The 27,945-nt window shown below is 45.1% G+C and overlaps 2 protein-coding genes and 1 long non-coding RNA gene across 7 annotated transcripts; 1 reads left to right on the top strand and 2 right to left on the bottom strand.

Moving 5' to 3' along the window:
- Nucleotides 1-14: 14 nt before the first annotated feature.
- hspbap1 (hspb associated protein 1) lies at nt 15-5,898 on the bottom strand. Of its 5 annotated transcripts, none has more exons than XM_062564791.1 (8): nt 5,800-5,898; nt 4,550-4,748; nt 3,631-3,824; nt 2,545-2,681; nt 1,977-2,148; nt 1,609-1,692; nt 1,294-1,395; nt 15-1,215 (listed from the first exon to the last, which is right to left on the bottom strand). In XM_062564791.1, exons 2-8 carry the CDS (start codon nt 4,743-4,745, stop codon nt 787-789), a joined length of 1,314 nt encoding a protein of 437 aa, XP_062420775.1. In that variant the 5' UTR covers nt 4,746-4,748; nt 5,800-5,898; the 3' UTR covers nt 15-786. The 5 variants fall into 5 exon arrangements, with proteins under 5 accessions (XP_062420775.1, XP_037343943.2, XP_037343946.2 ...); XM_037488046.2 differs by lacking the exon at nt 5,800-5,898 and adding an exon at nt 5,337-5,436; XM_037488049.2 differs by lacking the exon at nt 5,800-5,898 and adding an exon at nt 5,490-5,645 and having other exon boundaries at nt 16-1,215.
- Nucleotides 5,731-27,945, top strand: slc49a4 (solute carrier family 49 member 4). The gene is made up of 9 exons (XM_037488045.2): nt 5,731-6,129; nt 8,132-8,225; nt 9,902-10,164; nt 10,284-10,413; nt 22,251-22,359; nt 24,343-24,410; nt 26,097-26,224; nt 26,427-26,609; nt 26,917-27,945. Exons 1-9 carry the CDS (start codon nt 5,826-5,828, stop codon nt 27,030-27,032), a joined length of 1,395 nt encoding a protein of 464 aa, XP_037343942.1. The 5' UTR covers nt 5,731-5,825; the 3' UTR covers nt 27,033-27,945.
- LOC134132777 (uncharacterized) lies at nt 11,557-15,185 on the bottom strand. The gene is made up of 4 exons (XR_009956973.1): nt 15,059-15,185; nt 14,752-14,803; nt 13,076-13,135; nt 11,557-11,875 (listed from the first exon to the last, which is right to left on the bottom strand). It is a non-coding gene; the product is annotated as an uncharacterized LOC134132777 (long non-coding RNA).

Raw genomic sequence — 27,945 nt, 5'->3', positions numbered from 1 at the left:
CCACTATTAAAACTGTTTATATATATATAATAAATTCATGTTTACAAAGTTAGAGACATTACAAATACCTGAATTTTCTTTTATTCTAATACAAAGCTAGATGTCTTAGAGTCAATCCTTAAAGATTTAAATGTGGATGCTGTTTGGAGCGGTTTCATTATCAGTTTCGATAACTAAACCCATTTAAAGAACTCTGTCGCGCACCTGAATATAAGCCACACCACCTAAATAAAAGGAAAAAGATGTGGACATATAGTATAAGCCGCAGGTGTCCACGCGGCAGAAAATCGACTGCTGACACAGAGTCGTCCGTCCTGCAGATCTTCACATTGCCTCCAACGTCTCACCATTGATTCATTAAGGGCAAGTTTCCTTCTCTGACTGCCAGTAACTTGCACCTATATATGCGTCTCGCTCTCAGACGTTAGCTCGTAAAAAGCTGCCGGGTTCAAAGCGTGGGAAACAGTAGCGGCTTCTAGTATGTGATTTACGGTACACATTTGATCTGGACCTCTGTTCATGTCGGTGGGAAACAAAGACGTTACATTCAGCAAAGATCTCGTTTATTTGTCCTCATCCTTCTGCGATGGCTCGGGGACACAGTTTTGCATGTTAACCCGATTGGAGCCATGTTTGTGAGCCTCTGGAGGGAAACAAACAGGATTAGCGACATGCAGGACGTCAACACCAGGAAACATCGCATCGAGTTACCATTAGCGAGTTTTCTCGTCTGGGGGGTGGGGGGGGCTAGTGATCATTAGTAATCTCAGGGGGGCGAGGCAGAAGTCAAGGTGAGGCCGTGCAGGATGGATTAGCTTGTGACGTCACAGCAGCAGGAGGGGGGGGGCTGCTCCCGTGACTTCCTGTGTGTCTCTGCAGCAGCAGCTCGGTGACCCGGGCGATGACATCAGGGTGCAGCAGGCAGTCCAGCAGGTCGTTGGTGGTTATCACGGCCTCTTCTCCGACGACCTCCTGACCCCTGGTGGTCTCTGGCGGGATAGCGTCCTGCCGGCGGCATACGGGGACCAGATGAGGTCCAAAGGGAACCCCGGGGGGCCCGGAGTCACTGCTTCTCTCCTTGATCCGTCCTCCTGCGTCACGCTTCTGCGGGCGAGCACCTCGCCGGTCCTGTGTCACTTTGTGATGCGTAGCGGCACACGCTCTCAGCGCCAGGTTCACAGAGAGCATGTTGTCCCGATGGGGGGCCACGCCCTCCTGCAGAAACACAAAGCCGCATTTCTCCCTGCTTCCTACTTTAAAGATACTACGGTGCGTCTGGTGCTGCTTCGTTACCTCGGTGGGGTTGAGCCAGTCCTCAGGGTCGTCCTCGCTCTTCAGCGCACAAACTACGGCCTTCGTCACGGCCTCGCCAACTCGCTCCACGGCGTCCACTTCCTGGGAAGGAGAACCAGAAGGAGAACCACATGAGACAGACCCCCTCTGAAGACACAATTATCTCTTCATGTGACATCATCAAACCCAACAGGACCTCCTCAGGACAAAGATGAGTCAACTTTACCTTTATTTACTTTATAAATCTGTATTACGGTATTAATGCTCCACCTCTCAGCCCCCCGCCCTGTTGTTAGGTGGTTAGTTTCCTCTCACCAGCTCGATCCAGGAGTTGATGCTGACCGTAACGGGATCCAGTGACTCCACATAGTGCCACCAGTGTCTGGGGACAAACAGCACCTGAGCAGACAGAGTATTCATGTGCAGGAAGACGTGAAGGCGCCGATCCTCCACTAGATGGCAGCAGACACGTGCACTCAAACCCCGAAATAGAACCAGATTAACCTACTGCATCAAAGGATGATGTGACCTACGGATGCTGCTGCAGTTCACATGAATGGAGAGAAACTGGAGATAACCACAGATATTTCTGTGATAGAGGCCTGAAATCCTTCTCCTGATGTAGCATTAAAGACTTAACTGATCTTTACAACATCGGATGAGAGTATTAGAGACATCCTGACCTGTCCGGGCTGCAGAGTCACCTCGTGGGCTCTGCACCCCCGGAACAAAGGGAACCTCCTCAGATCCGGGTGGACCACGTGGACCTGGCTGAAGACGCTGGACTCCTCGTAGGGGATCCGGGTCGGGTAGAGGTGGGGGGTGTCCTCTGGGGGGAAGAGGTGCCAGCGCTTCCTGTAGGAGGCCAGACTTACTTATATTATCTATAATGATAATCGGCAGTAACGTGTTTAATCCGCAGTTTGTGGATCTTGTTTAACTTTGAGAAGTCCCTAGATCTCCTCTACCTCGCCTAAGCCGTAGGAATAAGGAGTTCATCACAGTTTAACTCTAGAAAAGCTCAAAGAGGAGAATCGTCTGAGGAGCAGAGTACAACCACCTGTCAATCAAAGAGGCCCCGCCCTCTGTTATGCTTAACTTATATTATTAAACGGTGGTCATGAAGCTGCTAACAGAGTCCAGTTTTGTTTCTCAGAACCAGAAGCTGCCGCTTCTGTAAAAACCCGGAGCTCCTTCCAGCATCCTTCCTGTTCTCACTACGGACCGGACAGGCGGCGTTGGTTCACTCACCGGCCCTCCACCTGCAGCACCAGGTTGCAGCCGTACGAGTCCAAGTGGCACGGCGTGTTGGCCTGCTCCGAGCCGACCCACAAGGTGCTCTCCCTCCCGTCACGCCCCTCAAAACCGAACTCGGACCACCTCACATCCTGCACAGAGAACGACGGACCCATGACCCCCAGTGCAGGTGCTTGAGGAGAGGAACCGCTCAGTTAGAGGAGGCCTGACAGTCAGCTGGGAATAACTGCAAGATGACCAGCTGCCAGAGAAACGCTTATAGCCAAACAACTATGAAAGTATAAAAGAAATATAAATAATAAATATAAGAATATAAGAATATAAATGAGCGTATAAAAGAGGATCTTTTTTCACTTATTATTTGTTGATAAGATCTGGTGGTTAAACATGGTTTTTAAATTAAAAAATATTATCAAGAAAGAAGAAAATCAAGAACATGTGATATCATAATGTGCGTATTTATATGGATGATTCATGAATGAATAAATAAATAAAGATTGAATTTTAAAGCAATAACTATTTACTTTAGTTTAATCGTTAATGTTATTTTAAACACAAACTACACACATGTGATCATCTTGGAGGCATAAGCCCACCAGGTGGAACATGTTGAACTAGCGTCTCTTCCTGTTGTCCTGGTGCACTTTGCTCTCAACTCGCCATCATTTAACGGCCAACAATGTCCCCACATTTAGTAATTCCTCTGCTCAGTTCTCTGCTGTATGTTGAGCCTTTGTTTGTTTCACTTCACTTTCATCTTCAGTTACCGAATCGCTCTACAATCAAACTGACTGCAGCTACTGGCCGTCGAGTTTCCTGGGTCCGGCACACAGGAAGAAAACAAAGTTGTGTTAAATGCGTTCAAATATTTTAAATCGCATTAATATTAAAGATCAACACGTTAATGTTGACTCCTCCCACTGTGTGTTAATCCCTCTATTCGATTTCCCCTGATTTTAGATGTTTATTATTATTATTATATTTTAAGAATGATTGCCCTTCATGTCTACAGTTATGTATCCTGGTGTTGAGCCAAAACCCGACTGGTCGGACTGGTTGAGTTCCCCTGAATGTAGTAACCTGGAGTACCTGGAACATGGCGGGCCGGTCCTGCAGCAGCAGGGCGATGTACTTGTAGTCGGCGTAGGCCCAGTACTCTGAGCGTGGGTACTCACAGAAGGGCCCCGGGCAAGACCCGGTCTGGTGCTGCGTCCATCGGAGGAAGTGCTCCAGTGTGGCCTCCACGTAGGAGCACTGGGTCTCAAACAGGGGGGCTGCAGAGAGCAAGAAGGAACACAGCAAACAATATGGTTGAAAATAATACAATTCAGGAAGCGGCATCGCAGCTCGGTGTAAATCCCACGCAGTGGTTTGAGTAAACAACGTGCCTCCGCGGGGGATCGATGGCGTTCAGAGTCCGCCGTGAGCGATGCCCCGCCGCCGCGATTCACAAACGTAATTAGCGATAACTCATCAGGAGAGACTTGAGTCATCTCGAGAGGAGAAGAAGGGCACAGCAGACGCTGTAACATCAAAATCAATACACGCGGGCGGTCTGATCGGGCAGCGACCACATGTTCTGTTGAGACGCCGACCCACCGCCAAGAGCTCGCAGTTAGTGAATCCGCACACGAGGCTCTGAGCAGATAATCGATCCATATATCACCTATAATGTATTCATCAATTATGCAAGATCTGGAGCGGGATAATAAAAAAAGTCTTGCAATGGGAGAACATTGGATTAATGTCCTAAAGTAGTCACCACGGAACATTTCAGACCTAATGTTTTAAAAAGTGGAGCGTACGGATCATTTGTATCTCCCACTTGGTCCAACACGTTCCTCACTGTGAAGCTCTTTAATATCAGTAATAAGCTCATCAATAGTAGTACAGCTACAGCCACAGAGTCTAAAGAAAAATATAAGCTTGATATATCTTTCTAGGAGTCTAAACGTCCTACGTTATATATGAACACATATGTATGTGCGTCTCAGGATACCGTTGGTCTCCTCTTTCCTTCCGAGTCGGAACTGGACCACTTGGTCCCCAAGGCAGCGGGACAGGCGCTCTGCGGTCCAGAGGAGCGCCGGCCAGCCGGTCGCCATGTCAGGGAAGACGGCGGGCGTCTGCAGGCGAAGGAGAAGCCTTCGGGTCTCCTCCGGGCCGAAGGGTTTGGGAGGGGCGGGGGCGGCCATGGACTGCAGAGGGCATAGGTCAAAGGTCAGCTGACAGAAAGGTGAGGTCTAGGTCGGCATTCGGTAAAGATCCTTATCTTCTGCAGGACGAAGGTGAACAATAATTAAACTAAATCTGTGTGTCTAGCAAGCCAGTCCTCCATTCTCAAGTTATGGGACTTCACAAAGAAGCTCTACAAAGTTCTTTTAGAAACAGTGTTAAAAATCTACGAGTTAAAATCTATCAGTTAATTGTGAAATTTTTTAAAAACTTGACTTGTTTCTTTCCAGGTAATCAAGTGGTTTACAGATAACTCCTCACTGAGGGCTTAAAGGATAATAAAGCAGCAGCTTTGAGTCGCTGTCACTCAGGAACCTTTTGGGGATCGTAGGAAAGCAGAACTTTTTTTCTGTTCTGGCATGTTCTCACCACCTTTATCAGAACCTCCGTGGTGGAATCTGCGCTTCATTCCCCAATGAACGTTATCGGAGAGTGAACACGGTCAGCCATCATTACGGATCAATAGCTTCATGAGTCAATCTCAATCAAGTTAATGACCAACCGAGGCTGAATTCAATCACATGCTAAATGTTTAATAAATGAGACATCACCGTCATTTTCAAGCCGTGTTTGTAGAAGTGTTTTATTATACAAATGAGAGAGATAAACTACCGTTAACGTTAGCTAACACCATCCCGGGAATACAAGCTAACGTTAGCCGCCTCTCTTCGGACCTCTCGAGCTAACGTCCAAAAACAACTCACCTTACACTCCACGTGCAGTTGAGACTTGGGCGGAAGTAAACAAACATCACATGTGTCACCACATGTCCGGTGACGTCTACCTCACCCAGCGCCTCGCTGTGGGCTCCATTACGGCTCCGCGGCTGCTAAAACGACCCAAGCTAAGCTAACGCACCGGACGAGCCAAAATGGCGGAATCAGTGACGACAGTCTCCGCCTTACAACAAACTTCCGCTCGCGCATGCGCATAGGTATATTTTAGGCGACAACAACAGAAGCTGCTTTTGGTCACACGTCTTGCGCTCGAACGGGGGAAACGTCCGTCACACACCTGGACGTTACCTGACAGCAATCGATATGGGCGCCGTGGGCTCGAGCGCCGAGGACGTGGACGAGCGCGAGCCGCTCCTCGTGCCGTCTCACGCGGACGCCGCCGGCCCGCCGGCCCACAGCCGCGTGTACGGGAGGAGGTGGCTGGTCCTCAGCCTCTTCTCGCTGCTGGCCTTCATGCAGGGAATGGTGTGGAACTTCTGGGGTCCCATCCAGAGCTCCGCCGCCCGCGCCTTCGGCTTCACCGGCTCGGACATCGCGCTGCTGGTGCTGTGGGGCCCGGTGGGCTTCGGCCCGTGGCTGCTGTTCATGTGGCTGATGGACAAGAAAGGTGTGTTTGTTTACCTGGTACACCGTGTCCTAGGTTGTGCTGTGGCTGTCACCGAGAGGGTTCGAGGGAAGGAAAGTGTAGAATTCAAATATGGATCAATAATAGTAATGTCGACCTATCAATCTCATCATAAAACGCATGTTAAAGCTACCGTTAAGCCTTTGTATGGATTCTGATATCATTCATATTACACGAATTGTATTATTGATTTGTGAAGGTTTTTTTGAAATCTTAATGAGAACATCAATAATAGTTATAGGTTATATAGACAAATCAGTATTGATCATTTTTATTGTTTTGAGAAGTGACTATGATGGTATTTATCCTCATTTCTCTTTTTGAATGAGTCGGTTTACGAAGACAATAACTGGTGATCTAATTCAAAATCTCAAACTATCCACTCGCATCGGATATTCTTGACTTTCTTAGGACTTTTTAATATTTTAGGTACGCTTTCCTAAAGACACTTGTGTACTTAAAGTTAAATAGCATTTCTGATGCGTTAGCAACGTTAGCCACGAGCCGCCCCTCAGTCAATTAAAATGCTCCTATTTGGAACCATTTTCCTTAAAGGTTGTAAACATGAAATGATGAATTCAATCCCTTTTGTTCCAAACGGTCTGTGTGTATATATACATGTTGTACAAGTTGGACCACGTGACCGTTTTTAAAAGAGCTGATTCGGGATCAGTTGACTTTCTTAAAAGCACAGAACGTTTGCTCGAGAGCCTCTTGAGTCGCTCTCCGTCACCTGACCGACACTCGGTGGCGGGTCACGTGATGTAAACAGTTACCAGGCAGCCAAACGTCTCCGTTGCCCTGGTGACGAGGAACACAAACCCTACACACCTGTTATTCCAAGGGTCCGTGAACGCAGCGTTTCAGGAAGCACCAGCTGGGAACCTTCAAACCCTCAGACTGTATTTCATCACAAACAGCAGCGAGTCCCACGCTGAGTGGGGTCAGCACACAGGGGCAGTTAAGGCTGTGTGCGCTTGTTTTTATTAAGCCCTCACTCAGAGGAGCAATTTCCCCGAAGGTAGTTTCTAAATCAAATCCACACACAGCGGGGCGGGAGCTGCACGGCGGCTTACTTTAGTGGCTTCATGTGACGGTGAAACGTCATAAACATCTGGTGACACAACGTTAGCGGTCAACCTTCACTTGTTAGAACACGAGGAAGCAGAACCTATTGCATCCTATTCAAGTTGTTTGGTCCGTCATTACGGAGTAAATAAATGTATTTAACTCCCGTCTTTGCAGCAGAAGCAATAGAAGGATGAAGGAGTTGATCACAGGTCCTCATTCAAAAACACAAGTTCATTGGGTTGATAATGCGTATTTGTTTGTGTGTGTGTTGATCCAGTTAAAGCTTCAGTGAAATGACTGCTCACAGGGAAGCTCAAAGCGGTGTCATGTGGGTCAAACAGAATGCAGACGTGTGTCACAGGACGTGTTGAACACGCTGGGGCCTTGTTATTTAATATGTACGTGTTTGTTTATTTATAGCTGGAGACTGCAGTTTGTTTTGCTGTTGAACTGTTCCTATTGACAGGTGTATCTATTACTTTGTCCACCCTGTTTTAAATCAATGAGTTATGGAACTCCGCGAAGCTCAACAAGTTCAGTTGAAGCCTATTTTCAGCATAACAAACACACAAAAACCGCAGCACATTCTTGTTGTGCTTCCTTGCAATTTGCATCAAAATAAATGTAGATAAAAAGTGTCCGACATCGTCTTGTTAAACAAGACGAGGACGACGAGTAGTTACACCACCTGAAGATGAAGCTTGTACTTCTTTACTATTGAGCTCTTTGTTATTTCAATTTAATATATTATTGGACATCAAAACATAAATATACAAAATAATTACGTTATTATTAATTCTATTTTATAGACAAAACAAACAACATTTTAATCAATATTAAAATATGTTGTATTGTATATTTTATAAACCAGTCCCCCCTAAATACAATATTTATTATTATCTTCCCCCTGCAGGTCTCCGGGCGTCCCTCCTCCTCTCAAGCTTCTTCATGCTGCTGGGCTCGGCCCTGAGGAGCATCCCTCTGACGGAGCTGCCTCTCAGGAGATGGTAAGACTGCATTAGATGGGGGCTGATGGAGGTGGTGGCTGATGGAGGTGGGACGACGGTGGTTTGAGACCCATGTATTGAGGAGGAGGAGGAGGAGGAGGAGGAGGAGATGGTCCCCATGAGCGTTCCATGATGTCTCCAGTGGATGCACAGCCCCTGGTAATCGGGTTTGATGAGGGGGCTCTTCGGCAGTGGGAGGGGCCTCGGGGACTTGGTGGATCCTCTACTGGTCTCACTGCTGGTTCCGTATCAGACAGAACCTTGATGGCAGGACCAGATCCTCTGCTACTACGAAGTCCTTTCCTTGAGGGCTTGTGAGCGCTAATCCGTCCCACGATTACTGCGCTCCACAATGAGACAGATCTCCTCAGCAGAGTCTTCCACGGAGGGGCTTCTCTTCAGCAATGATCTGCTCTCACAGAGCTGATGACACCATCCGTTCCTCCGTGAGGTGACACCAGCTGGATGTGCAGGAATAGAGAAGCTCAGTGGCTTATTTACAGAGAGCTGCTGTGAAATGCCACCTTTGGTTTCACTGTGTGTTCCTCACAGGCGTCTTGACGATATCTTGATATCTATGTATCTTGATGATATATAGTCATTCATATAAAAACCAATTCTACCCGCCCACTTCTCCACGTGCCTGCTGACATTCAACGTTTACGGGAACAGAATCAAGCGGCAGCAGCAGTCTTCCTGTTTGTGGCACAGGGAACAGGAACTAGAACTTAAACTTATGACTAAACTGTACAAACGTACAAAAACCTGACGAGTAATCAAGCATCAGTCAATCATCAAATATTAGTAATTAATGTGGTTTTCTGTCTTCATAGAAACACAAAATTCAAATAATAAATAAATGTATCATCCTTTTTTTTAACGCTGTATAATAATGAGCTTAGAGTTTGTTTTTAGGAAGTGAGACAGCACATTTAATCCCTATTTCATGAGAAAACATTTGGATTTATTAAAGTTTTGACAAAAATACATTTTACAGATCATAATAACTTCATAGTTCTTGTTCTGAGCAGAACCTGAACGCATCATAATGGAAGTGAGCTTCTGTTGGTTAGCTGTTAGCGGTTAGCTACTAACGTTACTAGACCCTCCCCCTGTTGATCTAAACACCGATTGGTTGTTACTGTGTCTCATGACCAGAGACTGGAGATGACATCAATGTCACTTGATGTCATCAAATGTGAATCTGAATCTGAACCCTGAGGTAGGATCTTCACAGATCATCTACAGTCCGTCACATCGCTACAAACATCGTCTCTTATTGTCCAAGCGACGATTCAAAGGACGAGGACGACCGGTGAGGTCACAGCGGTGAGGTCACAGCTCTTGCTCGTCATGTCAACTGATCAGACGCCAGCAGAGGGCGCTTTCTGCTTGTTGGTATGAGTGTGTATGTCTCTCTCTCTGTCCGTGCTGCGTTCCCTGACCTCAAGAGGCACACTGTAGGATCAAACCTGGGACAGGATGGGGGGGGGGGGGGGGTCACTTCCCGTTAGTGAGGCGAAGGAATTCCTGATTTAAAGACAATAGACAGATTGAATCTTGTTGTGTTTGTTGTTTTTCTTTTGATGCCTAAACAGACGATATCAATAGTTCCATCAGTTCTTCACTTTCCTACTCCATTGCTTTCTCTTGTTCTCCTGTGGTTCCTGTGGCAGGCTGATCCACGGAGGTCACTTACTGAACGGTCTGGCGGGCCCTACCATCATGAGCGCCGGCCCCTTCCTCTCCACCACGTGGTTCGCCCCGGACCAGAGGGCCACCGCCACGGCCGTGGCCTCGCTCTTCTGCTACCTGGGGAGCGCCGCCTCCTTCCTGGTGGGGCCCCAGGTGGTGCCTGCCCCCAATGTCACCAAGGCAGCGGTTGCCACGGTTTCCGACGCGTCCATCCGAGACCGGATCCAGCTGGTCATGTACGCAGGTCGGTGACATCACTTCTACGTCACAGGCGAAGGGACTCAAAGAGACCAAAAGACCCCCTCCCCCCCCGTCTGTCTGCGTGTCTCTTTGAATCGTCCCGTCTGTCCGTGTGTCCCTCAGAGCTGTCTGCCATCGCCGTCCTCTTCGCAGCGGTGCTGCTGTATTTCCCGTCTCGCCCCCCTCAGCCCCCCAGCGTGGCCGCCGCCAGCCAGCGCCTCAGCTACCGGAGCAGCATCTGCAGACTGCTCAGGTGAGAACACGCACACACACACACCCCATGTGACCCGTGGTTACTGAGTGTCTTGGATCAGCCTGAGGTCAGAGGTCGGCGGCCCTGTAGACGATGTGTGAGGTCAGACCTTCACGCAGGTTCTCATGTTGGATTTTAATTCAAACAAGATTAGTTTTTTATTTTTATTTAAATTGACTTTTTATTTATTCTCATTATGCTGTGCAACCGAGATCTTTTGATCTTGTAAAAAAGAGTTAATTAAATGACCAATGTGTGAGATTCCTACACTATACTTCTAATTATGTGTAAGTTAGAGGAAGAAGAGCTGAAAGAAAACGATTGAATCAGATTCCTTTGGTCCAGCTTGTGAAGGCATGAAGCCCATGGCCGAGGATTAAAAGGGAGGGGGGGGGGGCGGGGGGTTGGCTGCACTGGGCCCCTGCTGGAGGGGACAGAAAGGGCTCCAGCCGGCTTAACGGCCCGTTAAGATCCGCCTCACTTCCACGACACGGGCCGGAGCTGATAGCAGCCTGATGCACACACACACACACACACACACACACACACACACACACACACACACACACACACACACACACACACACACACAGACGGGTTCTTCTATGCCGGTGGGGACTTATGCACAGAGGTGAAGCGTGGGGACCTCATTTTTTTTAACAGAATAATGGCATACTTTCAATCAAATCATTTTCCTTAATTTTTTTCAAACCCCAATATCATCTTAAATCTCAAAATTTCTCAAATTTATAGAGTTGAATATTTTTCTGGTTTCTCTATTCCGGTGGGGACCGTCCAATTATGTCATAATACAAAATCACACCAGGGGGCAGTGTTCAAAATGTGTCTCAAACAAGGTAAGGTACTCAATAAAGGGTACTTTTTAGAAACTCTAAGGCACTTAATACATATTTTGTCAATTCATGCTGAATATATACACCATTGAATGTTATAATTGTATAATGACTCATTATCATTGTATAATGACTCATTATCTATGAATATTAAACCCCACTCTATAATATTGTTTGATATATTGCATCTTTATTTTTTTAAACTATGCAGTTTAAAGCATCATGGAGGGGAATGTGTGTATATATATATATATATATATATATATATATATATATACACAACTGCAGTGCACAACATTTCAACTTTCAAATATTATATAAATATAACAATAACAGAGAGCAATAAGACTACTGTAAACAATGTCTGTAAACGTGCTGGCAGTCCACCAGGAATTTAATCTTCCATCTGATGAAAATGCGGCTTACCTTTTTTTTAATTCTTTTAAATTCAGTTTTTAATATATATTTTGACAACTCATCCCTTGATCGGCCAGTGACGATGTTGTGATGCATTTCTGACCACTGACCACCATTGATGTAGTCCATTAAGGTCCTTTCAACAGCTTCGATTTCCTCTTTGGTCCACTTCTTCTTTGTTTGTGGTGACCCTGAATAAAATGAGACAAAAATGTAATGCTGTTAAACAGCAACTACTGAGGCTATAATGACAATAGGTCTTGACTGTACCACTACACACAGTATGACAACCTATAGTTGCAGTAAAGTGAAGTATTTGTAGTAAAGATTCCAGTAAGACAAGAAATAGAACTAGCATATATATTCTCAAAAATGATGTTCTAATATTCGCTTGAAGTTGCTAGTTACAAACATTGAATGCTCCGAGCGAGCTGTGCTGTGTTAACATGGAACATTTCCTTGGCATGAAATGGCAAATGATCAAACTAGGGCCATTTTTACTCGTACGTGATTCAACTAAGTCAATCATCAGGGACTCGGTTCCCCAAAGGTGGATCCGCGCTCAAACTGTCTCGTTAGTTTGAACCAAATGTCAGACATCAGGATAATCGCATGTGCGCGTCATACGTAAGAAAGCGAAAGGCCAAAACAAGGATTTTTAACAGTACAACAACAAATAAACTTAAAAGAGGTGCGTCTTTTTTCTCCGCTCACGAGCAGGAGATGATGATGAACGCATACGAGGAGATAATGTGTATTTCCATCATTTCTGTTGGATGAATTGAACATAATGCACATCTTTTACGTTGTTCATTCTATACGTCATCGCAGGATGTTTATCCCGGGGGAGAAGCCTCCTCCATCTCTAAAGGTGTCTTTTTTTCAGATTTTTCATTGTTTGTGGGGTTTTTCCTGTGCCGATGTGAGGCTTTCTGGAAAGAGGATGCCACACGTGTAGACTGTCAAGCCCTCTGAGGCATATTTGCGATACTGTGCTATACAAAATTAAATGGACCATGTACTTATGGCAGTTAACGTTAAGTGCAGGATTTTTGATGTGTTGCTATGGTGATTTATCCAAACCTGCTTCGGGGAACCGCAAAGCCTGATCTACGTCATCTCATCCTGAAAATTATCCAGCTAACCACGTACGAGGAACAGGGCCCAGTGCATGAAGCTGTTGTAACTTCTAGTCTATTTTATTAAATGCAATATGAAGTCAGTACAGTAGCGTGCAACCCGCAAAGCAGACAATTGTGCCGCTGCTGTATTATTCATTTTCACATTTGAATATCTGTTTTTAACAACTATTCGTATATATTTTTTAATATAGAATATTTGTTGACAGCCCTAATAGATATGTTAGGTGAAAACCTGGAAAAAGAGATTACCTTTTTTGTGTGAGATTCACCAGACCTCTCCAGCCAGCAGCATCTTTTCATCGGAACTACCTTAAAACAAGCAAAATTTAGAATAAGAGACTTTAAATGTATTCATTAATGCAATGAAATAGTTTTGGCGCCCACAGAATGAACACACCTGATATTTTTAAAAAACTCAATTAGGGAATGTGATTGTAAATAAACGTACAGGCAAGGTAAAATGCATGAAAATTAGTCACTTGTCACTGAACTGTGTGTTTTCTTTAAAAGATAAATATTGTATTACTATTTTAGAAATTTCTATAATCCTCACATTTACTTAAACTATTACATTTGGCTTCATGTGGCAGCAGTGAATATCTTTTTCACCAACCAGCTGTCTGTAAACAAAAGGCATCTCTTATACCTCATATTTTAATTTAATACAATTCAATCAATGGGTTACATTTACCCATAGTACACCGTAGGCACCATTCCTAATGTCTCTGGGCCAGGTCCTCATTGTAAATGATAATTGATTCTTAACTAATTTTACCTGATTAAATAAAAAGTCAAATTACACACATCTTTGGACATTGGGGATAGCCTTTAACTCATCATTTTTTTAAATGTATTTATGATTCTTGTCCTGCAGTACTTTCTTTCATCTTTGTTTCATGCTAAATACCAACCTTTGGCAAAATAACCATAGCAACACAAGCTCGCCACTGCTCTGGAAAAAAGGAAGCTGTCTTCCTCATTAATGAAAGAGCGATATTATTTAGATTTACATTTTACAGGGAGAGTTCTCCGAAATCAAAGATCTGTTATGACATCACTTCCTGTACGAGCGTTATCGATGCTGCCGACAAGCAATCATTAATCTACAGGAAGACCTTCGAGATCCGCAAATGGTGGACACATCACGCCGCAGCCGAGCGTTGACGGTCTCACACTGTTGCTCATACTGTACATTGTTTAACAGTTTTGCGATGCAGAGAACACAAGGAAAGCCGCTATGATATATCCGTATTATAATAAGTGATAATTTACAGTTGCTGTTCACATTGACCCAAGCGTTACATATCACTGCGCACGGGAGGGGGAGGGCCGATACGGCCGACTGTTCAGTGACAGCGCGGTTGTTACTCGGCGGGCTGAGCACACTCCGGCGGCAGGCCGCGCTGGACGGGCAGTCGGGCGCCACGACAGGCCAGATTTGGACCGCGAGTTTAACATATGTGAATTGGGCACTCATGGGCCACATAAACTGACGTTGCAGGCCTCGAGTTGGACACGTGTGCTCGAGACTCATGAAATGAGATACACAACGTTTGGTGGCTACCACTATTTAGTGCTGAAAGGCAGCTATTTACTTACCATTTACAATTTCGCTGGTAACCGCGTTATAAAGGCAATAAGGTACTTGAGGCAGTACTTTCTTAGTGTTTCGTACCTTATTGCTTAAATATTAAGTACCTAACTCGTCTATTAATGCTTGATCTGCTATCAACCCAGTGAATATTGTATTTAATAGAATCTAAATTGGTGGGAAACACTATGGTAAAATTGAAGTCAAATATATGTTATAAACTACCTGTAGAAATTAATTACTCTAGCATTGTATTCATTGTGACATTTCTTTTCTATGTGCACAGTCAAGCAGGTTAACAGCCATTTAAGAACCTTAAGATGACATAGCCTACCTGGTTAGTATGTTCACGGTCAAAGGCTCCTTCATTTCTCCGACATCAGCATCTGCAAATATGTAAGCGGATGGAAATGTTATTATGGTGTATGATGAACAAATACCTTCAAAATGAGACATTAAAAAAGAATGTATGTATTTTGCATTTGAAATCCCCATATACTTGTTATATGACCTAAACCTTAACATCATGATCAATTTGGGATTAAAAAAAAGATCTATAGAACCCTAGTTTAGTGTAATATTCCTTTGACTTTCTACAAACACCAATGTACAATCATCTCCTTGTGTCTCCCCTCTCTCACCTGTGCACTTCGAGCTGTCACTACTGGATGGCAAACATGCTCCATCCTCCTAAAAGCACAAGGGACACATTCAGCCAAAGCTATACATCCAACTCATTACAGTACTCTTTTTTTTATTTTTACTGAAATGCATTAAGTTTATCTGTTATGGAATGCATTATAGTAACATCTACTTCTGTTCTTAACGACAAACATTATATTATCTATCTCAATACCTATGACAATCTGAATTAAAATGCCTATTTATACATGGGTAGATATTACAATCACTCTTTGGGCAAATGGAAAACTGCTTATTAAGTGTTATAGGCCCAAAAGCCACCGTAAGGATACTTAAAATGGTTAAAGGGAAATTAGTTATAATCCAGGTCTTAACGCAGATTAAGTATTACACTCCCTTTGTTGAGCATAATATTCACATTCTGTGTGAAAAGATATTGATAAAACATGAATATATTTATATAGTATATAATAAATAACTAATTAGCTGTCCAGCATTCTATTTCACAACGCGTGCACATGCTGCTGCTTGCACATGCTTGCTTATTGTTAGCTAACATTAGCTGTCCATTTAAGTTGAGTTTAACACATTGCAACAGCTCATTTTATATGGCAGTACATATGAAAATAGTATCAAAGTAAACTTAACAGCACTATTTGTGGTGCTAGTTGCACATGCTTGCTTATTGTTAGCTAACATTAGCTTCCCATCTAAGTTGAGTTTAGCACATTGCAACAGCTCATTTTATATGGCAGTACATATATTAATAGTATCAAAGTAAACGTAAAAAGCACTGTTTTACATTAGAAGCTAGTCCAATAATTAAAAACTCACCATTTCTATCCAGCTTCTGCAGCCAGCACTGTCACGTTGTCTGCTGCTTGGCAGTCTGAGGGAAATGGACGGTAGCAGGTGCTTGGTGGGGGCGTGGCCAGACCGAGGACCCCGCGTGGATGGTAACAGTTCGGTTTTGTGTAAAAAAACGAAACTTAAGGTTCTTAACACAAAACCTGACATTGACTGTCCCCACCGTACCCTCGCCCATCCCCCCACTCCTTCAGTCACCATTAGCTTGAGGGAGCATTGGGGCTCAGCCTGTTCTGCTGGGCCTTGTTAATAACGTAGAAGGGTAATAGTAATTACTAAAACCGAAGGATTACATAAAATACCTGGTGAAGTTGAGACGTTATTACTCAACTAGAATTAAGTATACATTTTAATATGTATTTTATTTAATTTCTAATAAAACTGGAAGCATTTTTGAACAATTAAAAATGTAGACAAACATTGATATTTTAAGAATAAAAACTACAACTACCACATTTACAAGCCCTTGTATTCAGAACAAGTATTTATGTGCAGACATAAATTATGAATTTAGAATGGGAAATAGCATTTAAAAGTGTAGTACTCACACAAGAATACACAAAACGTTTTAGGCGCTAATGATCATATTTCCGGTTTAAGAATAAAGAGTGGGGAGGGGCTGACAATTTTTACAGTCTTCTATGTGGTCTTTAATCAAGGTTTTACGGTAACTCACGCACTGTTCATACCGGCATTATGCCGTAAAAACTGACGTTGCTCTTCGGCAGGCTGCAGCATTTATTTTTACAAGTCATGTAGCGCCCAGCGGTCGGAGCTGCCCTAACTGAAGTGAGTTGTGTACAAGGTACACAGAACTGTGAAGCGCCAGAATCACTGATTGGAGAAGTCAAAGAAAGGGATAGAGCCACCATCCAGGTGCGACTGGGCTCGTGGCAGCAGGTAGATGATGGCGTCATCCACTCCCACATAAGGCAATGCAAATTGCAGAGGGCCCGGTGATGATTTTATCTGGGCTTGAAGGTGGGTCAAGAGCAGCCTCTCCAGCACCTTCATCACATGGGATGTGAGGGCAACTAGTCAGTGGTCATTGAGGCCACGGTGTCTCCTACAGCATCGGGACTGCCTGCTGCTTTAGGTTCAGAATAAGGAGATGTTGGTGGGCTTTAGACAGCTGGATGGCGCAGGTCTTCAGCACCCTGGGGCTGATACCATCAGGAGGCCTTATGTTGCTTCACAAGAGGTTTCAGTATGTACTCTAACTGCCTCACCACATACACCCTTGACCCAATCCCATTTACTCTTCTTCAGACTGAATTTCTTCTCACCATCCCCATCTCTGGTTTCAGGGTGTATTCCAAAAGCTTTCTAGACTGCCAAAGTCAGCCCCCTTTGATGTTGACAACTTCAACCAATTGTCTTCGTATCTGCGCCTATCAGACCCCAACTCAACTGAGACAGCCTGTCTCATATCGAAAGATTTGTCTTACTTATTGCAGTGTTATCTATATACTTTTGTCAAATAGTTTATATCGTTGGCAAGTTATCCATATATATGGGCTTTGGGGGAGGACAACCAAACACCAAATATTCTAGCACCGTTGATTCAATGTAGACATTAATGACACTTTATCGTGCTGCATAATATGTCATGCCATAGCAGGGTAGGAAATTCACATAATATTTAGGCCCCATTCAAGGGCGTAACCATGTATATTGGGGGGGTTAGATTGGTATTTTCTCAATATTTCCTAAAGAATGCATTGTTACGCACTTGGCTTAATGGCGAACAGCACCGAAGGAACGTCGTTACACCCTCTGTTTAATACTTCAGTGGGGGGCTGTCCGACGGGAGGGGTGCGGTAGTTGCGGACTCACGCTCTGTGTCCGCTGGAGAGCGCAGCTCTCCTGTGTATGCGCACGTGTCTGTGTGTGCGCGCAATAGTGTGCCTGCATCCGTCTGGGCGATAGTGCCGCGTGCTGAAAGAGGGAGGGAAATACTGACTTAAATAAATAGAATAGAAGGGGGATGGCTAGCTTGCCACACGGTAGGCTATCGTTTGCTGCTGAGAGGACGGTGTCATCAGAGTGTGTAAATAAATTTTTTCAATCGGCTCAGGAACCGAAACTAAGCACCGAAATCTGCGTTGCATTTCAGTACGGTAGGTACCGCGTAGGAACCGGTGCTATATTAGTACCGGTTCTCGGTACCCAACCCTATAGGAGAGTGGAAATATTTCTCACTGACAGCAGTCTGTGAACCGTTAACTAAGGGTAGCTAGCAAGCCTCATTAGTTGGAATGCATTGATGCATACATAAAAATGGAACTCGCTTTTCAAGACCACACCTGGGACATAACCGTATGTGGAGGCAGGACGGTTAGATATTTCAAACATGGGAGAGCGATAAATGCTAGCTAGCTAAACTGCTAACGAGGCTACTCCTCGTCTGCTGGAGACTTAAACCGGGGTCGAGACGTTGTTCCTTCGGTGTTGTTATTGAGCTGCAGACACGTGAGTTTATTTTCTTACGTGAATGAAAGAAGATCATTTTATTCTTTTCGTTTGGTCTTTATTTTACGCAACAAAGCGTCAACTTATATTATTATATATTATATACTATTAATAACCTTTTTCGCGGACCGCAAGAAGGTCCGTCAGTTAATAAGCACGTTGAAAGTTGCGGGCGGACCGGCCGGGTTTAGGGGCGGAGGGGTTCCGCTGGTGGGCGAAACCGCGCACTGAGGAGTGAACAATTGTAATCGTGATGGGGGCTGTAGTATTTGTGAGTGTCCACTGACATTTAATTGTCCAAGTAAAACACGTAGTACTAATATTAGTCATTGGCGCTGTATCCGTCCATCTTTATTATTTCACAAAACCGCGCACCTCTGTGACATCATCAACACATGATGGTTAACTTAACCGGAAGTATCCAGGGGCGTTTTATTTGTTTGAGCATGTGTCCCTATGTTTTAGCATTGCCTCTCTGAACATCACCATGTTTATATCATCCGAACGGCAGGTTCACATGATCTGAATTATTATTGTCTATTGTAATGGACTGACATGTTCTGTGAGCGAGATTACACATTAAGACTTTGTACTTGATGGAATTATTTCCCCTTACACCTACACAATCAGTATTTTTACTTAAGTTAAAAGCTTGAGTTGATACTTCAACAGAAGTATCTATACTTCTACTTGAGTAATGAATGTGAATACTTTTGAAACAACTGGTTATCACCCACTATGTTGCTCGGTTGCCTGGTGACGAAAGGACACGTATTTCTTGTTGTTTTTGCTCCACTTGATAAAGTCAGCAGAAGAATTCCCCGGTAGACAACGACATTGGTTGTTGCTAAATTTGAGGGCCTTTTTCTTTTGGACCTGAGATGGTGACGGAGACTGGATTTGCTCTCTGCGAACTCACAGGTCTGATCAAGAAGTGCTCCTTTTTTCTTTTTAAAAACGTTTGATCCTTCCCGCACACGGAACAACAGTCAAGGCGAGACTCAAAAACATTCAATGGCATTTTTGGCCCCTTTCGTAGTGATATTTGGGGCAAAATGATATTTCTTATGGGCAATTTTTCCCTTTGCCCTCATGTAATTCAGATGCAAAATAGCTCACACTGCAGGCCTTGGTTGATTCCAGGCTAAGGCATCCTACAGTAAAATATGTTTTATATTGATACTATAGCCTAAAAATAACACAGGAAAGCACTTGGGTAAATATACAAGAACACCACCCTAACCATTTTTGATGTTTTAGTTGCATTATTGGGGTGTTATAGATTTTAAATAGTTTACATATATAACAATCAAATCATGACTGTGCTGTGTCGTAGCCTATGTCACAATGTTCATTCTCATGCTCCTCCAAAAGTGTAGCAAACTGTCTGTGATTCAATGGTTGTGCCCTGATGAAGTTAAATATTTTAGTGACAACATCAATGACATGGTTAATTTTTGACTTGCAACACAGGCTGATGTATTATGTCACAACCTGGCTCTTTGGGCCATGACAAGATTGGAGTTGTACTGTTTTAAAGAGTTTTAACATCTTCTTTATTTAACATAAGCCAACAAAAAAAAGGTACACGACCACACCACCGGACGTCTGCTGGAGAGAGAAGAGAGAATAAACACTGGGTCTTTTAATCTCAGGGAACCGGGCCCAGGTGCCTTCAATCACCAAACTCAGCCCACAAAATCCCACTGCAAAGCTGCTGCCTCCACAGCAGGGGTCACCACATTTATAAAATGCAAAAATATTGACAGGACTTGGACAGGCCTCTGTTGTGACACCTGCAAATTGGTCCCATTTCAGACCCAGCATGTTTGTGCATGCATCTACCTCCGTGAATAAATCGCTCCCTGTCGTTATCACTTTCATTGAGCGCAGTGCTGCCAGCTCCTCAGTTAGCTCTCGTCCAAAGCCAAGGAGAAGAATAAAAGCACTGCAGCTTTAGTCCATGCATGAGGTAAAATTAGACAAAAATATTTACTTTGTAATTTCCAATCAACCTCTCACGGGCCGGTCACGGACAGCCAAAGGGCCGGATGTGGCCCGCGAGCCATACAATGCCTACCCCTGCTCTATGCAATCCCTCAGCAAGTCAACAACTTGTCATTTATAGTTCACGCAAATATTAACCTAATTAATTTGATATAGAAAGTGTACACATTAAATGGTCATCCATCAAAGCATCTTGCTATATTGATTTAAAGTAAAATGTCTTTTGTACTCCTATTTTGTCTATGGATACAACTCTATACTTGCTTGTCTATTATCATCCATAGCGTTGTGATTGAACAGTGGGCACTGTTTATTAAGACAAGTTATCTGAAAATAAAAGACCTTATTGATCTCTGCAATAATTCATGTTACACTATTCATATGATGAATGAAATCAAATATAGACTATTATTACGATTGTCAATAATATCAATGATGACATACTAATAACAACATATCCTTAAAATAGTATAAAATAAACAGGCAAGAGTTTACATAAAGGCTAGTCTAACATTTTATACATTTGAAATAAACCTTATAATTGTTTTAATGAAATTGATTTTTATTTAATTGAATAATTTGATCAATATCAGTATTAATATTATGTATGTATGAATTTTTTGGTTTATTTATTTGTATACTTTTTATGAAATAAAGCATTTTATTTGTGGTCTGTTTTACCACCATCAAACAGACAGCATTGAAAGTGTATGTTGCGAAAATACCACTTTTGAACCGATAGGGGGCGGTAGTGAGTGGAAAAACAGCGACGCACACTTCAAGAACAGCCAACCTCATGGGGACTGCAGTACCCGTGTGCATCCACTAGGGGCGCATTCAGAAACACACTCACACAGTTTTGTCATGAAATTGATGTTCCAGGGGACCTCAGAAAAAATCATTGGGGGTGTATCTAGACACCATTTTGGAGCTTGTGGGAGGGGTTTGCCCGTGGGGACCTCACTTTAGGTCCCCACGGGGACACAAGTCCCCACCGGTCTGTGTGCAATCAGGTATAGGTCCCCACCGGCATAGAAGAACAAGAGCACACACACACACACACACACACACACACACACACAAACAGAACTGGGTCATCCGGCTGGGGGGCTCTGCTCCCGTCCAGTGACACCGAGCTGCTGTGAACACTTGGGAAGACGCGGAACTCTGTTACCGTGACGACGTGCCCACCAACCAAATCCTCAGCTTAATTATAACATTAAAACCTACTTAGATGGTTTAATATTCTTATTTTAACATTGTCACAGTAGCATGGTCACCATTAGCACTTGTGTTTAGCTATTTTAACCTGTATTGATTGATTATCTGATGGCTTTGGGGGCGTCGCAGGAAGCTACAATGATGACATCATCATGTTCAAGTTGTCCCTTTCTAGAGTTTTTGGTTCTTTGAAACAAGCCAGACTCGATTCGCCCGGTGAGTCCGGTTCTTTTGGACAGGGAGCAGCCAGAAAAGCTCAGCTACGAAAATGATATCCAACAAGGCCGTACATTTAAGCATTTAAGACTTCCCGTTCATCGGTGTAGCTTCCTGTTTACTCCTCCGGACGGCTTGGTAAAAGTCAGTGAGAAAGCCAGATGAAAACCGCATGAAGTCTATTTATATGAATATAAAATCTCAATATTTGTTACGGAGAGACTGAGGCTTTGTGCAGATATCTGCATGTTGAAAAGGAGAGGCTAAGTAGGGAAGCTATTGGTCTGCAATGTGAACGTGGTTGGGCTGTTTTGAGAAGATCTTTTTAACTGGAGGACCTCAGAAATGCTTTAAATCAGCAGGTGAAAGTGGGTGTAGTTCATGAATAAACCAGACTTTCCCTTTCAGCAACGTGCGGTTCCTGATGGTGGCGCTGGCCTACGCGGTCCCCTCTGGAGTGATGGCTGGCTGGGGGGGGGTCCTCGACATGGTCCTCACGCCAGCCAAAGTCAGCCAGGTAGGTTTCACCAAAATCATCTGACCGGCCAGCGGGAAGTTCACAGACTTGTGTGACGACCGTAGCTAGTGAAGCATTGCAGAGGAAGGCTAGTTAGCTTCCTAGCCGTGGGATGGCAGGTTAGTTAGCTTCCTAGAAGTGGCATAGCAGGCTAGTTAGCTTCCTAGCCATGGGATGGCAGGCTAGTTAGCTTCTTAGCCATGGGATGGCAGGCTAGTTAGCTTCCTAGCCGTGGGATAGCAGACAGTTAGCTTCCTAGCCGTGGGATGGCAGGTTAGTTAGCTACCTAGCCGGGGGATAGCAGGCTAGTTAGCCTCCTAGCTGCGGGATAGCAGGCTAGTTAGCCTCCTAGCTGTGGGATAGCAGGCAGTTAGCTTCCTAGCCATGGGATAGCAGGCTAGTTAGCTTCCTAGCAGTGAGATTGCAGGCAGGCTAGTTAGCTACCTAGCAGTGAGATAGCAGGCAGGCTAGTTAGCTACCTAGCTATCCCATGGCTAGGTAGCTAACTAGCCTGCCACTAAAGAGGTCAAGTACCAGGCCCTCTTTCCCTTTGTTTTTTTTGAGTAAGGCATCGTGCTTTAAGCAGAGCAAACACATGAGATTTACCGTGTTTGCGCTCCGAGCCGAGGAGTAAATACGTCTGCATCTTGTTGGTGTGAACCCTGCAGCTTTAACTCCTCCGGCTTCACGGTCTGCTGCCAGCTCTGTTGATTCACTCAGAAACCCCTCATTGGAGAGTGGGGGGGCGAGAAGCTCCACATTTCAACAGAGAGACCCGTTTTCTCTGGTGCCTCACAGCATCTTCATCTTTCACTCATCCCTGAGCAAACAGGAGGAGCACGCCTCGGCCTCGCTGTTGATCTGCTGCCACTAGTGATAAAGTCCAACTCGCCTCGTTTGTTTACTGACGTTTAGAGGCCTCGAGTATCCCGTCGCTGTCTTGTTTTTTTTATCAAATCGGTCAACAGGAAGTGACCATAAATTATGTACATTACTAAGTCTGGTAGGCGTCTGTCAATCAGCGTGTAGCCCCGCCCTAAAGCATCCCCTGCTCTATGGCCTGTTAGAGAGCTGTCAATGAGTGTGTTTTTTCCTCTCTGCTGACTTCAGTACTGCAGACCCAAAGAATAGAGACTGATATGTGTGAGCTTTGGGAGGTGGGATGGAGGAGCATGTCAGCTGTGTGAGTTCTGCTGAAGGAAATTTGCTGACACACCAGACTCTGTAATGAGAGAGTCTCTGGGAACTCTTATTGTTCCCCTAATGGAGGAAAGCCATTAGGAACTCACAAAACTGCACAACTGGCTTCTTCTAATTAGATTACTTTTTTTTTTCTTTCTTTACAAAGTCACCTGTGAAGAAGCTGTGGTTGACTATAGGCTCCGCCTCCAGATGGAGCCCCTCCCTCTCTTAAAGACGGTTGTGTCATTACATGCAGTGACTTTTAAAAAGAAAACTGGATGTAGAAGCAAAGCTGCGCATGAGGGTGTAAAAAACAGCTACTAGCTCCTCCTCCTTGATGTTGATCTGAACACCCATTGGTTGTTTACAATGTCACATGATCAGCGATCAATGATGTCAAGGGTAAAACTTTTGTTACACTTAAATGGTTAATGCTAATCTCTCATTTTTCCTTCCTCCTGCTCCACACTCTCTCTCTCTCTCTCTCTCTCTCTCTCCTGCTCCTTCTCCTCACCCTCTCTCTCTCCTCACCCTCTCTCTTTCATCCTCTCTCCTGCTCATCCTCTCTCTCCTGCTCCTCTTCCTCACCCTCTCTCTCTCTCTCTCACTCTCTCCTGCTCCTCCTCCTCACCCTCTCTCTTTCATCCTCTCTCCTGCTCCTCCTCCTCACCCTCTCTCTCTCCTCACCCTCTCTTTCATCCTCTCTCCTGCCCCTCTTCCTCACCCTCTCTCTCCTCACCCTGTCATCTTCTCTCCTGCTCCTCCTCTTCACCCTGTCTCTCTCCTGCTCCTCCCCCCCAGGTGGACGCGGGTTGGATCGGTTTCTGGTCCACCGTGGGTGGCTGTGTGTTTGGAGTGGCGATGGCCAGGTAAGATACATTGACAACATTAAGTGATTTGTGGTTTCATGGTGGTTGTGGAAGCCTGGTGAGATGTTTGTATTGAGTATAAATTATACACAAAGACATTTGAAGGTCCTGTCGAGAGGACGACGTCCCTCAATCTCACCCATCTCTAATATTTGACCCCATCCAGCCAGGGGGGGTAGATGCTAATGCAAAAGCTACTTCTCCTCTGTTGACGGACCGTGAGCAAAGGAGAAGTGTGGAGTGTGCAGAAGCACCCCCCCCCCTCCTATTAGCCCCCCAGGCCTGTTTCCTTTAATGCTGCAATCAGTGAAATGAGCTCATAACTCCGGCTGCTGATCAATGACACACAACACGGGGGCCTGGTGAGTTATTGGTGCTGATTGGGTGGAAGGGATTGATCGGTCTCTGGAGGGGGGGGGGGGAAACCTGAGTTCTATTTGATGTACAGCTGGTCGTCACTCTGACTTTCCCTTCAGCTGGAGGGGGTCCTCCTCGGAAAAGAGGGGGGATGCTTTAGTCTAAGGAGTCCTTCGAAGACGCCCCCCCCCCCCTCTAACTGCCTCAATGGTTGACAACAGGGACACCGTCTCTTCAAAATAAAGTTCCATCTTCACAGGAAGGAACTAATAATTAGTTTATGAGAAGAATCCAGAAGACAACGTGTAATCTCCAAAACTAACCAGAGGGGGGAGGGGGGGGGGGGGGGCTCATGAAAATGAAAATCCGTTAAGCTACTTGACTTGGCTGATAAGTAGTCATTCACATGTTTTACCACGTCCCCCCCCCAAGCCGGATCTGTGCGGCCCACCACAGCGCATCTTGAGGGCTTCATTAGCTTCATGCTGCTATTCCAAGTGGATCTGCGCTTTGCAAAAAACAAGTGAAGTGCTTTGGCAAATATTGTATCTATAGTGAGTGTAGGGGGCGGGGGGGTGGTGAGACAATCAGGAGCTCATTGTCAGTCACTTCAGCAGGACGTCTGTGACGTACAAGAACCATCACAAATTTTTTTGTTTTGGGGGTTGGTAGACATGATGCCAGATACACTGAAAAGGTGAATATCATAAAAGAAATTGATGTGCACAACCAAACGTCACAGGGAGAGAGAGCCCCCAAATCTAACTCCTATAAAATACTCAAAAGCATCGCTGGTCACATCCCAAACAGTGTCCCACACCGTCATATCAGCCAATCAGAGGCCGGCTCCTTATCGGGGGACTCAGAGGGGAAATAAGCTACTTATGGAGCTCCGATAGGAAGCAACGCCGCGCTGTGATCCCCTCGACAAAGAGATCAGGTTTCATCCCTCTCTGCCACCTGGGAGGGGGGGGGGGGGCTGTATGTGATACAGAGCTTCACTTGTTAAAGTGTCATTCTGTGCAGTGACCACCAGGGGGCGACTCCTCTGCTCCCATAGACGTCTATGCAGGGGTGAAAGTAGTTTTTATTTCTTGGTGCTACTATGATACAGGTTTAATGTGCGCGGGTGAAAATTTCACTTAGCCTAGCTTAGCTTATTATTTATTTGTTTGTTTATTTACTGTATTGTAGTCTACCTATCAAGCATTCACTAGGACTTCTTATCACTCTAGTATCACTCTTTAACCCACCTGTATCTGTATAAAAAACAAGATAGTGGTGTCTCTGCTCTGCTGTGTCTCTGCTCACTGATTTTTCCCCCCCCAGGTTTGCAGACTCCATCCGGGGGATGCTGAAGCTGATCCTGGTGCTGATGCTGGCGGGGGCCTCCCTGTCCTCCACCTGGTTCACGCTCACCTGCCTGAGCTCCTTCACCCACCTCCCCTCCACCGCAGGTGTGTGAATCAGGAGTCTTCATTATAATTATACCTCTTATCATTGATGAGAAAAAGGCTCTCAGCTGAGTCACATGGCGTGGTGCGTCAAAATGATTAATTATATAAATGATTTTTCATTGTTTGTATTTTACTTTTGAAGTTCACATTATCATGTGAATGTGTATATATAATATATTAATGCCTCATTGCCCCCCTTCAGCCATCCTATACACCTCCTGCATCCTGGTGGGCATCTTCATCAACAGCAGCGTGCCCATATTCTTCGAACTGCTCATTGAGACCGTGTACCCGGTCCCTGAAGGCATCACCTGTGGGCTGGCCACGTTCCTGGGGAACCTGGTCTCCGGCCTGCTCCTCACCTTCCTCACCTTCTACTCCACAGGTAGGAGAGCAGCGTCCTCATTGATGATCATGACAGCGGCCTGAGATCGGATTGACGGCTCTGATTGGCCCTCAGGGCGACTTAATTCTAGATGAGCAGTGCAATCCACCTATTGGTTCTCTAGAAGGGATTCACCTGATCAACTCAGATCGATAGCGTGAGGAGCATCAGGATCCCTATTGATCCCCTCCATTGAATGTTAAAATGCACAGTGAATGGATGCATCACACACCCAAACAAGCAGAACCCTCCCACAGATGTTCTCCTGTACGTAGCCCCTCCTCATGGTGTTGTCCCCCTCCCCCAGATGTGTCCTGGCTGAACTGGTGTCTGACAAGCTCCTGCCTCATCAGCCTCTTCCTCATCCTCTTTTTCCGGGAGTCCTACGACCGCCTCTACCTGGACGTCTTTGTGGCGGTGTGAAGGCTGAGGCCCCCGGGCCCCCGGCCCGTTGGACCCCCGCACCCTGGGAGCACATTAACGAGAGGACCGGCTGCACACAGGAAAGACTAAGGGAACGCTAAATCCTCTTTTTACGGTTTTTAATTTCTTTTATGGGATTGTACTTATGGTAACCGTGGCAACGGGTGGACGTGGACCTCGCACGCTGACGGTAGTCGTTGTTTACAGACGTTGAAAGCTGACTCAGATCAGCGAGCAGGCGGTCGGACCTCCGAAGTGACCTTTTTCATGTTTTAATAATGTTCTTATGCAAGTGGAGGTCTTTATTCCACTAGAAGAAGGGATCAATGAATGACAACATCTTTAAATGTAACTTTGTTTTGTACAGACTGTTCTGAGCCAGTATTTATAGAAAGTGCCCCCCCCCCCCCCCCCCTCCAGCTGACTAATACAACCCCCCGAGGGAAGAAGACGAAGAAGAAGAAACCTTCCTGATGTTCTCTCCGTGTTGGTTTGTATCCTGTGGCCTTAATCTCCCTCGTGTGGGTGTGTTTGGACACGCGTGTGCACATGTTGCTCCTGTAGGACTCACTGTGGTTGTGAAAGAAAAGGACATAAATGTCTCCAGCACCTTAATAACAATAAACACTTCTAGATGTGACCTCTTTAACGGACACGTTTGAGTTGAGCTTCGACTTTGTTCATAACGTCAGTGGAAACCAGCGGGTGGCGTCACCATGACGACGCCCTCCTCTCCGACTATTAGTCATAATAAAGTTCTCTACAGCTTCCAGGATTATGAAAAACGAGCCGACGTTGACGTGGTGCCTCATCACAGGGAACGAACGCTAAGGTCATAAAGAGCTCAGTCCTCCTCCATCGCTCACCGGGTTCATTCTGCACAAAGTAGAACCAGATTCAAGGTCGTTTGTCT

The sequence above is a fragment of the Pungitius pungitius genome, chromosome 10 (assembly GCF_949316345.1).
Source record: "Pungitius pungitius chromosome 10, fPunPun2.1, whole genome shotgun sequence".
In the NCBI taxonomy this organism is placed as follows: domain Eukaryota; kingdom Metazoa; phylum Chordata; class Actinopteri; order Perciformes; family Gasterosteidae; genus Pungitius; species Pungitius pungitius.
Note: the sequence above shows the minus strand (reverse complement) of the source record. Positions and strands in the feature narration are given on the sequence as shown.

Excerpts from the sequence above, each read along its gene's own strand:
- hspbap1 (XM_037488046.2), bottom strand. Across the intron at positions 3,825-4,549 it reads AAGGAAAGAGGAGACCAACG|CCCCCCTGTTTGAGACCCAG; the intron begins GTATCCTGAGAC and ends TGCTCTCTGCAG. Across the intron at positions 1,216-1,293 it reads ACTGGCTCAACCCCACCGAG|GAGGGCGTGGCCCCCCATCG; the intron begins GTAACGAAGCAG and ends GTGTTTCTGCAG.
- slc49a4 (XM_037488045.2), top strand. The coding sequence starts at position 5,826 with ATGGGCGCCGTGGGCTCGAGCGCCGAGGACGTGGACGAGCGCGAGCCG. Across the intron at positions 8,226-9,901 it reads GAGCTGCCTCTCAGGAGATG|GCTGATCCACGGAGGTCACT; the intron begins GTAAGACTGCAT and ends TTCCTGTGGCAG. Across the intron at positions 24,411-26,096 it reads TTTGGAGTGGCGATGGCCAG|GTTTGCAGACTCCATCCGGG; the intron begins GTAAGATACATT and ends TTCCCCCCCCAG.